The following is a 16,067-nucleotide window of genomic DNA, read 5'->3' as shown; positions in this document are numbered from 1 at the left end:
AAGTTTCAGAGACTTTGACCGTTTTGTATTTTACTTATCTATTTCTAAACATTATTTTTGTGAAGGTAGAGACCGGCAACCAGTCTATACCCATGACGACTCGGGCACCAATTGCTGACCGGCCTGACTGACTATGAAGCGCGCGTACCGATGGCGTCCTGAGCAGCCCAGGGCTCGTTTCAAGCCTTTCATTAATATCTAGAACAGAAAAAATGTTGAAATTTGGCAAATTTGTTTTTTATTATAAACAAATTATATTTGTTTTGAATTGGCCCAATTTTCGATCGAGTGACATGTTACATTTTCCCTTGGCAACATAACGCTAAATTCCTTCGTTATGCATTTCTGACAGTTATTTAGTCACAAATTTGGACCGTAAACGTCTTTACAGACGAGTTAACATTCATTTTAGGTTCAATTAGATGTTGAACTAGAAGAATTTAATAGAAATCACTCGTGAATCAGTTCCAATATGCCGCAAAAAGTACGTTTATCGTCAAAATAGGAAATCCAATACAAATCCAAATATATTTTATTCATACACATTCGATGCATGTAGTGCCCGGAATGATGCAACCTGATGATAGGTTTTAGTCGTGTGATTTATCGCAGGATTAATAGTGTATTCGACCTTATCGCCATCACATAGGCCTTGACCTTGTTTCTTGTCGTCAGTCGAGCCTATCTTGTTGGCCTTATAATAAAATCCTGCTCGCTCCAAAGGATATGGTTAACATTCAGCGGGATTCCATGAGCCTCAATTGTTCAATGAAAAGATGCTAGCAATATGCTGGCCTGGGTTCAAATACTGCTCTATCCGCTCTATTTTCTTTAACTCTGTTCAGAATGTCCACTCCTTCCTTGCATTCACGTACCTCTGTGCGCATGCGTTCTATGAATTAGCCAATCAGAACTGGCCATTGGTAAATGAGCAATAGCAGGAATAATGCCGCATTGGTAAAATATCACCTGCCTAATGATATACCAAACCAATTCCCCACCCTTATCCCATTCTCTTTAACCCATATCATTCAAAAGCTCCCTGAATCCAAACCAACCCTTATACCCAAATTAACTGTGCTCAAAATCAACAAACTGTAATCTCAATTGATATTTCACAAGTGTATGTATTTGTAGAAAAGCAAAGAAGATACATGGAATGAAGCGGAACTGAAAAAATCATTGAAGGTTGGTAGGCCTTGATTATGGTATCAATGTATTTGTCGTTTGAAGTATTCTAGCCCGAGCACTTGTCTCCTAGTAGGCCTATCTAGCATGTTTGATTATATTCCTAGGAGGCTGGAGATAAAAGACGCTCAAAAGACAAAGACAAAGGAAGTCGAGAATCGGCGAAAAAAGATCTGATTAGAAACGAAGAGAAGAAAACCCGAAAGTCTGATTCTGGTACGTCTCGTTGTTTAATGCAAAATATCTATGTTTATCATTCTTCAGATATTTCTGTAAATTATTGAAAAAGTTTGACATGTTTTGTTATTTCTATGACTTCAGGCGATAAGGAACGTCACAGAGATAAAGAAGCCAGCCGTAAACCGAAAAATGAAACTGAGGTAACGTTACGGTATCATGAGTCTGTATGCAGAGAACAATTACAAATCATATAGAATTTGTGAATTCACTCAAGTGTTAAAGTTGAAATTACCGTATTCTATGCATCAAATATTTCAATGGGTTACGCAATTTCCTGAAAATCTCTGTCAATAAGATTTTAGTTGAATCTAAAACTTCCTAAGTGACGAATTTTGTTTTCCTAGGAGGAAAGGGAAAAGCGTCACAAAGAGGAAAGGAGAAGAAGGAAAGATGAAGAAGAGCGTCATCATCGGTCTCGGGACGGCGAAGAGGACAGAAAACATCATCGTTCCAGAGATGATGATGATGAGGTAACCATTTCAATTAGGGTTGTCAAGCAATCTATTCTAAATTAGGCTTATCTAATTTTTATGGAAATATACATACATATATATATATATTTTTATGTAGAGACGACGGCGACATCGTGATAAAGATTCCGAGGTAAATGCCTTAATTATTCATTAATGGATTGGGAATATTTGTTCGTCCTAAGCAACATCAACGAGTTTGAGGGTATACACTGTCAACTCCTCCTTACTTAGAAAGTGTGGGACTGAAATGTTTCACCAATTTGAGAATTGTGGAAATAGAATGTTTTTTTAATAGAAGATTTCCGTACAAAACCTACCGACTTTTATGGTTTACGAAGTAAGTTGGAATAATAGAAATACAGTTGAACCTCGCCTAAGTTCGGAAAAACTGGGACTGGCCAAATTGGTCAGTGTTAAGCGAAAGTCCGAGTAAAGGATCAGAAAAAACATCGAAAAAAAGAAAAAGGTTTTTTGGGCTTAAGGCTGTAGGTTTAAGTCCGACCATGTCCAAGTAGGGCGTGGATTACTGTGTTTCAACGAATATCAGTTGACCCGTTACCATTGAGTTGAGTTGAGTCTACTGTATCATTTTGTTATCAGTAGATTTAATTGATGATATCAAAAAAAAGATTTGAATTCTCTTCACCCATTTTGTTCTGCATTGAAAGAATTGAGAATCTTGTACGTTATTTTCAGCGGGATCAACGCCATCGAGACAAAGATCGGGACCGTAACGAGCGAAAGCACCGCCGGGATAAAGACGACCGCCGAAGCAAAGACGATGACTTTGTCAAAACGCGCGATGGCGACAAAAGACGTGTGAAATCGAAAGACGAGGTGAGTGATGAAAATAATGTTGATAACGTCGATGAGGATAGGCGGAGGCGTAGAAGGAGGAATGAGGAGAATGCGGAGGACGATCGCGAGCGGAGTCGAAAACATCGCGACGTTGAAGACGGGAACGAAAGCGGACGAAAACACAGAGGCGATGAGGAAGGTGATCGAAAAAGGAGGACAGAAGATGGAACGAATGATGATAGGAATATTACACGTAATGGGGATTATGATGATGAGCTGGAGGTAACTGTGGAAATCATCCTCTCTAGCTAACCGGTTCCTTGGCGTCTCCTCTCTCCATTTTGCTAAAAGACTTCCTTTTTGTGTTTCTTGTTTTTATTGACTGGTTTCTGGTAATGTTTTCATATGCACTTATTATTTCTGTGTAACCTTTCCTTTTTGATATCATTCCTAATCTACCCTCGTGTAAGTAACAATCTTCTGGTGTCCACAAAATTCCTCTTTGGTTTCACTTCTGCGTATATTTGTAATCTGTTCATTTGTAATTGATAGCTAGCCACATTGGACCTAGTTTTACAAAGCTACAATGAATATTTACTTGAATAGATGATTTTCTGGTGGTCAGAACGTTTGAAATCCTTCCTGATTAGCTTTGTGAATCAAGGCACTTCTTGTACTTGAAATTAATGAAATTTTTAATGAAACTAATCAGTAATTAAGGGAAGAATTCTCATCAATTATTGCAACTGATTTCAATTTTAATTGACTTTTTTGTGACAGGAAGAACAAAGGAAACACAACAAAAGAAGCAGTCGTGATAAAGAAAAAGATCGGGAAAAGAAAGAGGTATGCGTGACAAAAAAGACAAATTCCATATTTGTTTATTATTCCTATTCTAGAATGCCCTTTGTATCACTTAAGTCTTTATTTTAGCGGGATTCCAAGCGAGATCGAGATGGGAAAGACCGAAAAGACCGCGGGGAACGTCATGACAACCGAGAACGCAGGAAGGACCGAGAAAAAGAAAAAAGTTCATCGTCGTCGAAGAGTAAGATCGAAGAAACAAAGGAAGTCAAGAAAATCGAGGCTGTCCAAGAGACAGAAGAGAATGGCTACAATGATTATGAAGATGATTTTGAGGTAGGTGGTGGAATTGACAAGAAAATTGCGCATGGGAACTACCTTACATGTATTTGTTGATAGTAATTGATATTTGAAAAATTTTTCAGGATTATGAGGATGATTTCGAGAGTGAAGCGGATGTAAGTACTTAGTAAGGTCTTCAGTATTTGTTCATGCGGTTTCAATTGAGATTTTTCATCTGCTTGTTTACGTAATGTCTATCGTCTATCATATCCATTGCATGGATTTATCTCTTATTTCTGTATGCATGCGATGAGAACTTTTGATATTTTTGTGTGAATATACAGACTTGTTAACTGTTATATGGCAATGTTTTGTCATATTGGCATACATTGTATGGTGCATGGCTGTGTATTTTATTTTCATGTCTGTCCTTGGAATTGGCAGGTTCTGCAGCCTCGTTTATTCGATGCTTTTGATCGCCGATATTTAATATTTTCTGGACTTGACCCAAATCATTTGAAATTAATAATTGACAAACTGTTGGCTACGTCATAGCCTATATGCCAGATTTTAGTCATTCAATCAAGACAATTTCATAGGTAATCATCCAGATCATGGACTCCAAAACAAGTTTAAGTCTCGAGTCCATATCCAGATGTAATGTGTTGGTGGTTCCAGGCTGCAGAACGATACCTGTAAGTTGATAAGGTTATGTGGGCTGTTGAAGTTAATCACAGTGGAACCTCGTTACAGCGAACTTCATGAGACCAGAAAATATGTTCGTTATAACCGATAGTTTGTTACATCCAGTATGAAATTAATCAAATTGTCTTATTTTGGACAAAATTCTATGTTTTTTATATCCAATGAATCGTTGTACAGTGTATATGAGTTCATTGTAACAAGGTTCCACTGTTTGATACCAATATGTTCCTAGACCATGGTATATTCACAATTCCAAGTAGGGACATGATACCCATGTATAACTTACACATGTTGTGACTTAAATATGTATACGTACACGCTGTCAATGTTAATGCATAGGATGATGGGGATGATGAAGGAAAGAACGATGACGATGAAACCGGCGATACCGAAGAAAGCGAACGTTCGGGCGATGTCATTAAAACAATACGTAAATCGTACGATTGGGATGAGGCGAATCCTGTAATTATCTTAATTCGTATATAACTAACACTACTTCTCTTAGGGTTCACAGCACATTTTCATAATTTCAGTCTTTAGTGTCGTTATTTAATCCTTTTTAACACCTGAATGAGATTATTATTAATCCAGTAAAACTTTTGATCTTGCGTTGAATGATACACGTGTATTTAGCGTTCGTTTCGCATTTGATACGTGCATGATCTACGACCAAAAAGGGAATCTAAAATTCAATCAATTATTCAACACCACTAAAATGCTCTTTCACACTGACATGTCTATCAATTCAGAGTAAAGACCAAAGTCTCGTAACGTCTCTTGATTTATTTTTTGAAAAATGTAAAAGCTGTTTTTCTATAGAGTCAGAGTTACCGGTATTCTTTTTAAGGTAGGTTTCGATTGAGCACCCAAATTAGGCTGCTAGACCACTTGTAATTCGGATACACCCAAATACATTTTACAATCGAAACCTGCCTCGATGTAAAATACCGAGGCCGACACATCTACTAATCAGTAATATTGCGTGTTGATTTAAAGAACAATATTTGGGAGATTTGATTTGCTCAGTTGCGCTACACAGATATAACAGCACTCGCTTAATGCTAATAATTGTAGGAACATAAAGAAATGGCTGAAATGCTGTATGCCATGCAAGAAGAGAACGAACGTTTGTTAGTTCCATCTAAAAGTGATCCGTCTGTCAGTTGTACCGTAAGTCGCATCACAGGCGAATTTATCGAAGCAAACTCAATTCTGAGTAACCTGTCGACTACCAGTGTATAACTCATTTTTCCACAGCGGATACTCGAAATTGAGTAGTGTACCTCGAATTAGGTGCATTTCGATAAATTCGCCTCATTTTGTTGCTCGATAATGACCCATTTTCTAACGACACTTTAGCACAGGTCCATCGCTCTAAAGGATTGGTGGCCCTTCTAGCTTAACCTTGTATAGTTGAACGTCGTTTCGCATAGACAAATTGGGATACACAACATTTTGTATGTATCATACGGTGAAATTTACAGTGTCGAAGATGAACTTTTTTTCTCCGAATTTCAGAGGGAAAGCAGAGATTCGCGGCAAAAATCTCGCGATAAATCATCAGCCGGTGCCAGCGGTCGAACGTTCATCAATTTTGTCTCGGCGAAACAACGCGAAATGAGTCAACAAGCAGCGAGTAAAACTCAACGACGGTACAAAGAACTTTCGAAGCTTATCGATCTCGACATCGCTAGTTATGAAATATTCGAATTGCCACCGGTGAAGGAATATGAAATGTATATTATGAACTTTGGCCGCTCAAATACTCAACAGGTCAGTTTAAAGTTCATGATAGATGACCTACCGAATATAGAGCCTTGCTTTTTCATAATGCAGGCAAATAAACCGTTCTTCTGAAACTCAAACCACCCACTTGAGGTTAAAAGTTATGGATTAGATTGAGTCATTTTGGAATTGGTTGTTTTTTTTTACTTGTGAGATGTTTGATAAGTATTTTTGAAATTTGAAATTTTTGTACGGGATTTTAGGTGTACGTCCAAACAAATGAGGACAACATCGAACGCGATATTCAAACTGAAGTCATCGAAACGAAAGAGAAATGGTCTCAACATCCATCAGAAGAATTCATTGCTTGTGGAGGTATATATCGGTTGCGTTTGTCCGATTTAGTGTAATCTTGACTTTATGAGAACAAAACATTGATTTCAGGCGAAGGCTGTGATGAGAATTCTGGTCAGAGTAAAGGCCGAAATGAAATAGATACAAGCAGACTAGGAGATTTCATCAATATGGCTGGACAGGTACATATCCTATGTAGTTTGCAGTGCTGGCTCCCATGTAGAGAAGTACTACGTTTTCAATGAATTTACTTCGTTCAGCTCCCAGAATATCACTTAGCTTAACTCGGATAAAAAGTTCTTCTCCCTAAGATTCCGAGGGAAGGAAGTTCTACTTCATATATAGCAATACGTATATTATTATTTCGGATTATTTCGTTGTTGAATGCAGTCTATTCAGGCAGGAAGGCTGTACCTGAACACCGAGTATCAAACTTGGGGACCTGTAATATGTACAGAACAGATTAACACACATTTTATTGCTTTTCTTTAACTGAATTCTGTGTATTACCAACTGCGAAGGCTTATTTACAAGCGGCATGTGAACATTTTTCAGACAATGGCTATATTGCTGGAAGAACAACTCGCGGAAAAAAAACTCGCTGATATCAAAGGAAGCAATCAGTCCAGCGTCAGTTTCAGCGAAAGCTTCCTAAACCTCGTTATACCCGACTTCCTAAAAAGTAAGTATCCCTTATATCGCGCATTTTTCACTGTCAAACATCTGCTACTTTTACCATAATTTTCTACGTTGATATTATTTTCCAGGCCGTCCTGTGATTTATAGCGTATTTTCCCCTGTACAGACTTATCTAATATTAACTGTCCATTCAAGATCTGATCAGGTAAACTTGTGAGGTCATTTTTTTGGGTGAAAAGTTTGTCTTGCAACGCGCCACATTTATCGAGATGGTCATATTTCAGGCATCAAATGCTGATATCGTGTGCCATAGTGGAGTAATTTGTGTGTGGAATATTAACGAACCGTCCAGGCCTCAGAAGTTAGTAAATTTTCGCATCGGTTACAGGTTTAGACTGACGTGAAATCAGGCTAAAACGAATGTTTTAATACAAACTCTTGTTTCAATCCATTTTCAGGGTTTTACTGTGTAATGCTGAACCCGTGTGCTGCTGTTTTAGTCCTAATAAAGCAAATTTAGTATTTGCTGGAATGGTGAGTATACTGATTGGAGATGATGTGACTATATATTTTAGCAGCAGGTATTTCAGTAATAAGTAAGATATAACTACTGCGTGGTCATACATACATACATACAGTTCCCGAATAATAATCATATGACCGAATAACCAGTTGAGAACTAGGGAAATAGAAGGTTTTTCCAAATGAATTTTAGTTAAAAGCCCCAACTTATGCAGTACTGAGTAAGGTAGATTCTGATTTTATAGTATGGTTAATATTCTTAGTAGAGGGCTGGTATTGACCCCCATATAGATTTAGCCTTGGCTGTGAAGTATTTTGACAGCCCTGAAAATTAGAATCTCTGAATTCATACTTCTCACCTTTGACTTGTCGGTCCGATTTTAATATAGCGATGTTGTACATTGAATTGTTTTTCAGAGAGATGGTTGCGTTGTGGTGTGGGATCTCAGGGAGTCGGCGTCGAATCACCGCCGCATGAACTCAAACGATGAAGAATGGGTTTTACGATACCCGACGTACAGTACAGGTAAACGAAATAATTACACTCTTCACAGACACTCCTTTAATGAAAAAGTCATGTGTATATGATTGCGCATGGACTGCTCATTATTGTCGTGTTTCAAACATTCACGATGAAAAATCAAGACTTCGATTATAGGTAATCAGGTGAACAAAGACCAGTTCATTTTTGGAATTTTTGATGAATTGTTTTTTTGTATTGCAGCTGGTGTGTTAAACGATGAAAATCACCACAGTCCGGTGACGGCTGTGATGCCTATGGTTTCAACTGCTGAAAGGTAAGAGCACCCAGTTTCGCATGATCTGCATATGCAACAAAATGACCACTGATAGCTGTAAGATGGTTCATACGTACTACAGTGTTCTTCATGAAATTAGCTCAATCTGTGCAGGGCATACTTGATTAATCTTAGTCCTGATTATCCATTGCAGCGTGAAAACTTCATTATTTGACCCAAGAAAGGCGACTAGTGGTGAGTTTGTATTCTCAAAGTTCTATTTAAAGATTTAGCTGAATTATTACCGTAGTTTTATCAATACTGGCATATTTCTGAAATCGATCATTTTGGAATCGGTTCTTTTTTAGATGTGAGCTCTGGTTTGTCGTTTCAACTTGTCTCATTAGAGGAAGCAGGCTTTCTCCATATATGGGTAAGTAATAGCGGGATATCTTGCTTCTTTTGAAATATTCGTGCAGGTATAAATAAATCTGCCTCCTCAGTCATTCGATTCAAGTTATATTTCTATTTTAGGTCGTTGCCGAAATCTCAAATCCTGATGAAGCGGGTTCCGAATCCGATTTTGGCTTGTCGCCGGGTGGTCGAATCAAGCTACTAAAAAGTTCCACAATCAAACTAAATAACCCTCTCAGGTAGGATTTGTCCAGAACAAAACCAACTACAGTCAACCCCCCGATATACCGCCCTCCCATATACCACCACCTTCGCCTACCACCAGGTTTTCTCAATGTACATCTCTACAAATACATAGTAAAACACCCCCGATATACCGCCATACTCTCTATACCACCATAATCGTTCTGCACCATTGTGGGCGATATATCGGGGGTTGACTGTATATGCCTAATCTATTTAGTGTGAGTTCACTAAGAACCTCAGTATCATATGAGATTGTAGAGCGACGGAGATCACTGCGGATACAACCACTTCCAGGACTAGGTGAAAGCGACAGTCTGATTCTTATTAGATTCTTTGCCTAATTTCTTTTTCCAATGTTATCGACAGCTTATGATACGTACCATTTCTTATTGCCAATGATCGCTTCTTTCATTCTTACGCGAGCCTTATGCCTGACAGGTGTTCAGCTGGCTCGTTATAAAACATTGAGTGTTATTAGCGATTCATCGTGAATTTCAGGGATAACGAGGCCGCTATACGAATGTTCAACCTTCAGCTTTTGCCGTCGGATGTCAATCATTTCTACGTCGGAACGGACGTCGGTCATGTGATACACGGGGTACGACACACCGGGCGAGCCCCGCCTAAATCTTATCACACTGAAGAAGGTCAGCCATTTTAATAAATGTTTTAAGGTTTCATCCGAACTCATAATTACGGTGGGTTAGATTTTCAAATTTTTTGCTCTTTCAGAAAGCCCAGTTAGTATTTGCTCGCTGGATTTTTCACCATTCGCGGAACATATATTTCTCGTAAGTAAATTATGTTCATCTTTTGGCTGATTTGCGGGATCCATTGGGGCAGTATCCATTAAATGATGGCTTAAACAGATGACTTTCACCATCTAAAACAATGAGACATCCTGGACCCAGTTCTTGGTTGATAATAACAGTTAGATAATAAGATAAAAACCCACTATGTACAAATTAAAAGAATTTAAAATCGAGAATTTATTTATTCAAACAATCTAAACTATAAAATACGACGATTTTAAATTCTTTTAATTTGTACATGGTGGGTTTTTATCTTATTATCCGTTCACCACGTTTGAGTGTGGTTATCCTACTAACAGTTAGATAGTTACTTCTAGGAACTCGGTCTTGTTATATGAAAAGTATACATATCTTTATGACGTTATTTCTCCGCATTTTAGGCTGGTTGTGACGATGGCTCTATTCGCTTGCATAATATCAACTCGGGTAAAGATGAAATGAATTGTGCTGGGTGGCCACTTACCTGGAAATCGGGGAAAAGTCGGGTTTGGATTGGTTGAGATTGCTAGATTGTGCATTAAATCAAACAGTTACCGGTACCAATCTATGTGTTACGTACTTGACTGTGTTAATTGATCGGATTTTTAGCAGATAAATTCAGGGAAAACAACTTACATACCAGGGAATAGTCAGGGAAAAAGCAAGTCAAATAAAAGTGGCCACACTGTTGTGAATACAGAAACTGTTTATAGAGATAACTTTTTTGAATAAAATCTTCACTGATCCGTATTATTATAGAATTGCCTATTATGTGCTGGCCGTCCTCGACGAATGGAAATGCTGTGTCTTGCATTTGTTGGTCTCGTAGCCGTCCAAGTGTTTTCTTTGTTGTCGACGATGACGGTCGTGTTCATGTTTGGAATCTGTTAATGGACGATTCATCGCCGATCAAAATAGAAAAAGTCAATGAGCAGGGGTGAGTTAGTGGGCTGTAGCCTTATTTTCAGACATTTCGCTGACGAATTTCACATGTATTCAAACTCTCTGTGAACTGTTTTCATTTTAGAATCTTGAGTTTCTGTTTGTCCAACGATCACTGCGCTACTGGCCTTGGTCTACCTGGAAGACAACCACAGATGGTAATTCGACGCTAGTCTTTATTTTCCGATACTGTTGAATAATCTGGCGTGGTCATATTCAGGTTTCATCCAAAGTGGGAAAATTGTAGGGAGGACGAAGTCAAATTCTTTAGCACCCCTTCGATAAATTCTGCTAGTGATATGATATTACTTCATCTCAATCCAATATAGATACAAAATAAATCTTATGTGAAACGTTTTTAACAGAATCTTCGAGGGGAACACAGAGGAACCTTAAGGCTGTAATGTATTGGGATATAGACCTCTGAGCCCCGCGGACAACAGAAACAAAAAAACTGTTCAATTATAAATGATCAAATGAGTCGAGCGCGACAAGTTAGTTGACCAGACTTGTGAATTTAACCAGACAGTCTCCTAGTCGATGCTTAACTAAATTCTGCTGTCAAATTATTTGTCACTTATCATGATTTATGAAAAATAATTTTCTCGATTTTTCAGGTGATTTGCACGGCGGATAATAAGCTAGAAGTGCATAATGTGTCGCAACAATATGCCGTAGCCGCTCTGGATGAGGTGTATCAATTCACGAATTACGTAGACTCGCTGTGAACAGACTTTCATAGTATCTTTGGATGTTTATCCGTTTGGACTTGATAATTTGACAGATTCAGCTGGTGAAGCTTTAATACAATTAGATTGTATAAATGACAACTACGTATAAGTGACTTCCGTCCAAACACGTGCTACTCCAGCTGTTGCTGCTTACGTGGGGGTACATTTAGATGTCTTGAAATGACGCAGTCCATGTCACGTCGTAGTAGATCATTCATTATTACTTGTTGGTTGTAAAATAATATACTTATGAATATATTTTAGTTGATGAAGTTTGTCAAAAATAAAGTACTATGTATACATCGGAGAAGAAATTCATTTGAGATTTTGTCTTTTAGGTTTGCCTTGCACCTTTAGCTCTTTTGGGTTCAGCAACGGTTTTCACCTCTAAAACGTTTTATGATTACTGGTACATTGCAACGATTTAAGGAGTGCGATGCTGGGGAAATAATGCGCACCAGCAACTCCTTGGTCTTAAAAACGAAAGCCAACGTAGCCTGATGATCAAGGATTTACAGACCCGTAAACTGTCGCCAATTGACGTCCCGATGTCCAGCGACAGGGACGCAGATCTAGAAAAGGCATTTCTCGGATAAAGCAGCCATGTCGAAGCTCACGAGTGGGGGTCCCTCCATCTAGGTTTAGATATACTTCTGAAGAAATCCATCCACGTAATGAAATTCATTCTGCATAAAAGATGCAATTTCCGAGAGGTTAAGTGTCAAATTTATAGGTCTTAACGATCTCTGCCTTGACGAAAAGGGAAGGCTGGGGTCTAGATCTCCTAAATCAGTCCCAGTGCCCGCGTGCTGTTCGCAAGCTTGACATTGGTCATCAAGTGTGGCCTATTCAATTCACCGACCACGAATGCCGAAAAAGGGCAAATCTATGATATGATATTTTCCCTGCCCCACAGTGCTAAATACGGTCCTGATTATCCCATGCGTCGGTAACATCTGTTGAATCGCAGCCCGACATAAGCTAGCCAAACCCAACGCACACGGCGCGGAGGGAAACACGGAAACAATGTATCTGGTTTGACGTCAGAAAGGGAACCATGTTCTTCTTTAATTAAACGCACTCGACCCAGGGAAACGCTCGGAAACATTGTTTTCGTCTCCTTTTTCCGTGTTTCCCCGCGTCGTGTGCGCTGGGCTTTTAATTGGGACATCATTCACGCGCATCCCCATTGTCCGTAGAAGGGACTGTATGATAATCCGTGGCTATATTTGGGCTACATACTAAGATTCGTTCTTTCGAAAAAAGGAATACAATTCATTCTCTCACTTGGCAGCAAGAGAAATTCTAATTAGTTGAAATGCCCTATAGGGACAAGACGAAAACTTTTCAATTTTTTAAGATAATTAATTAACAAAAAACCCTTTTGGGAATCATGTATATAAAACAACGAACTATCAACAATTCGTTCGCTAATCCGCACGACACGGGCGATATTCATCACCAGTCAGACATGTTCATAAGTAATCCGCGTTTTCATGAACGAATATATCCATTCTAAAAATACCGTGGGTGGGATTTCGTTGTCTGGGGGCACCCACGTTGTTTTAATATGCGGTATTTAGTCATACATGTACATATATATATATATATATATATATATATATATATATATATATATATATATATATATATATATATATATATATATATATATATATATATATATATATATATATATATATATATATATATATATATATATATATATATATATATATATATATATATATATATATATATATATATATATATATATATATATATATATATATATATATATATATATATATATATATATATATATATATATATAAATATACAAGTTTTGTTTATAGCCACAATCGTCCTCGCGGTATCGTGATATTTATCTTCCGAAGCGCGTGATCTGGCAGTTATTGGCGAAACTATGATCGCAGGTGCTAGAAATGTTCACAACGCAGCGTTCAATTTACGAAGAGAAAAATCTTCACCAGTTCACCTGAATACACGACTCATCGCCACCTGTCAAAAATGAAATTTATAGGCGCTATAGTCACTTATATAAACGCTTAACATTTTTCTACGCAGCAGTTCCGCTAAAAAGACAGTCGACACAGGTAAAATTAGAGAAAAAATTAAGTCATCTTCTGAAAAATTCTATTTGGGACTGAAAATAATTGATAAGATAAGTTGCATCTAACTTTCGTTTGCATCTTAGGATGAGGCTATTGGTATTATTATTGGTGATTGCTTTTAGGGCAGCGGGTGCATACGGTAGGTCATAACATAAATCTACAATATTCTCCCCGAGTTTGATATCATGCGATGGGCCGTTTACTTCCTGAAACGCAAGTTTCAAGTTTCAAGTTTCAAGTTTGTTTATTCATTATAATCACATGACATGATCGTCAATGAACAGCGGATTAGAAGAAAACAATATAATACATATATACAATACTAGCAAGACACTCGGTTTCCACCGAAGCAACATATATATTACAATATTTGCATTCGTCGAGAAGAAACCCGTTATATCACGTATCCATGATCGTGAATGAAAGATGTAGAAGAACAGAACGCTCTTCTTGATATATTGTTGTTGGTCGTCCTTCGGAATCGAAGATGACAACTTCAGTTTCAGGTTTTTATAGGTTATCAGGTGTGACTGATAAAGCCATTTTTGGTTTCAAATCCCCTAGCGCAAGCTGGACTCTGTGCTGTACAGAAGCTGGATTGGATGTAGCCTTTCCGGGGGAGCGTTTCCGTATTGCCTCATCAGACCGCCTTTTTTCCGAGGTCGTGGCTATGGATCAGGCTTCTGAAGCTGGCGATGTCAGAGGCAGGATACATCACATAAACATCATACCATATACAATACCTATCATACCGTAGAGCCCATACCATGGGACCAATTTAAAAGTAGGATTTGTATATACATACCTACTCTTGGTTTACTCTATTGTAGAGGAAGAAGCTGGTTCGGTGGAAGATATCGTAATTTTGGAGTCTTCTTCGAATGACGACGATGACATAATCATTGTAGAAGATATAGGTGACCTTGGCGAAAAATACGACGATGTCGAGGGTAAAAGCATGGGAGACTTCATCATTTACGAAGAGAATTATTACTACAAAGAAGAAATAATTCGCGAGGAATATGACGACGACGATGGCTATTATGATTACGGCTCTCCACAGCGGGAATCTGGCTACAATTCTCCTTATCCATACGGGTACAACGATTACCATTCACAATACGGTAATTACAATCCGTACCGTGGTGGGTACGACTACCATTATCGGGGATACCCAAAATACGGATATCATAACTATCCTAGTTATGGATATTATAATTATCCAAGTTATCAGTACAACTACCCGACGAATAGGTACGACTATCCTACCTATTACGATGACCGAAACTACGGAAGAAACGCTCCCGACGACGAGGAATACACCAGCGTCGAAAAATACACCTACTACGAAGAAACCGCTTATGACGAGGAGAATGACGAATACGAAGCTGCCTACGGGGCCGAAGAATACGAAGCTGCTTACGAAGACGAAGAATACGAAATTTCCAACGAGAACGGAGAATACGAGGCCATGTACGAGAACGAAGAGGACTCGCATTATAGCGAAGACGAAGTCGATTACGACGAAGTCTACGACGATGAAGAATCCGAAGAGATCTCTTTCGAAGAATCGATATACGGAGAAAATCATGAATCCATGTACGGAAGCGAGAGTGAATTGGAAACTTTGGAAGAGGAAGACTGGTACGATTATTATTCCTATGAAGATTGATTAAAAGGAACATAGCGACGATGGCTTATCACATGGCACTTTTTTCGATGCCATGCCACCGGTATTGTCCCTTCCAGCATAGAGAATAAACCAAAATGCCTTCCGAAGATAAAAGTAGATATTTTGAGTTTGGGAATTATTATTTCTAAGTTATGTTCAATAAACGGATTTTGTTTCGTGCGTTGCTTGATTTGTTGTTCAAAATTTGTTGTCAGGACTATTCTATTTTTTTACGAGTACGCGGCCTCGCTCGCAAATCTGAACTCTTCAAGTCTTCGATAACCACACCCAGGAGAATGCCTGAAAAGACGTCGTCAGTTTTGTTTTTCATTATTTCGTTTACAGATACCGGCAAACTAGACTCTGTTTTTGACTGCAAAATCATCTATATACTTAGCTGTCACACACAAACCGACAGGTTGATATGACGAGAGGACAATGTATATGCCAAATCAAATGGGTATCTATCGTGAGTAGTAACTAATTGGGTATTCACGGTTTCTCGCGGAACAATGATTTGTCTACCACTAAGTTTTGATAAACACGAGTCTTAAGTCGAAGTGATCAAGTTTTCTTCGAAGAATGTCCAACAATAAACTATCGTTATATAATGCAAACCTTTGACATTTTCGCCCTGATCTTAATCAACTTTCGATGTTCGTAAACTTT

General features: G+C 38.3%; 1 protein-coding gene across 1 annotated transcript; it reads left to right on the top strand.

Annotated features, from left to right (window-relative positions):
• Window positions 1-321: 321 nt before the first annotated feature.
• On the top strand, window positions 322-11,893 carry LOC141907392 (cytoplasmic dynein 2 intermediate chain 1-like). The gene is given in 30 exon segments (XM_074797013.1): window positions 322-484; window positions 1,138-1,188; window positions 1,296-1,404; window positions 1,510-1,568; window positions 1,773-1,898; window positions 1,999-2,031; window positions 2,598-2,981; window positions 3,480-3,545; window positions 3,633-3,839; window positions 3,929-3,961; window positions 4,830-4,952; window positions 5,565-5,660; window positions 6,009-6,263; window positions 6,479-6,590; window positions 6,660-6,751; window positions 7,125-7,251; window positions 7,337-7,446; window positions 7,493-7,569; window positions 7,667-7,742; window positions 8,148-8,256; window positions 8,455-8,527; window positions 8,682-8,722; window positions 8,836-8,900; window positions 9,002-9,120; window positions 9,626-9,774; window positions 9,860-9,918; window positions 10,320-10,365; window positions 10,678-10,855; window positions 10,946-11,018; window positions 11,478-11,893. Coding segments are annotated over 30 exon segments (3,171 nt in total). The 5' UTR covers window positions 322-472; the 3' UTR covers window positions 11,589-11,893.
• The last annotated feature ends 4,174 nt before the right edge of the window (window positions 11,894-16,067 follow it).

This window comes from Tubulanus polymorphus, chromosome 6 (assembly GCF_964204645.1).
Source record: "Tubulanus polymorphus chromosome 6, tnTubPoly1.2, whole genome shotgun sequence".
In the NCBI taxonomy this organism is placed as follows: domain Eukaryota; kingdom Metazoa; phylum Nemertea; class Palaeonemertea; order Tubulaniformes; family Tubulanidae; genus Tubulanus; species Tubulanus polymorphus.
The sequence above is the reverse complement of the archived record's forward strand: the minus strand, read 5'-3'. Positions and strand labels throughout refer to the sequence as shown.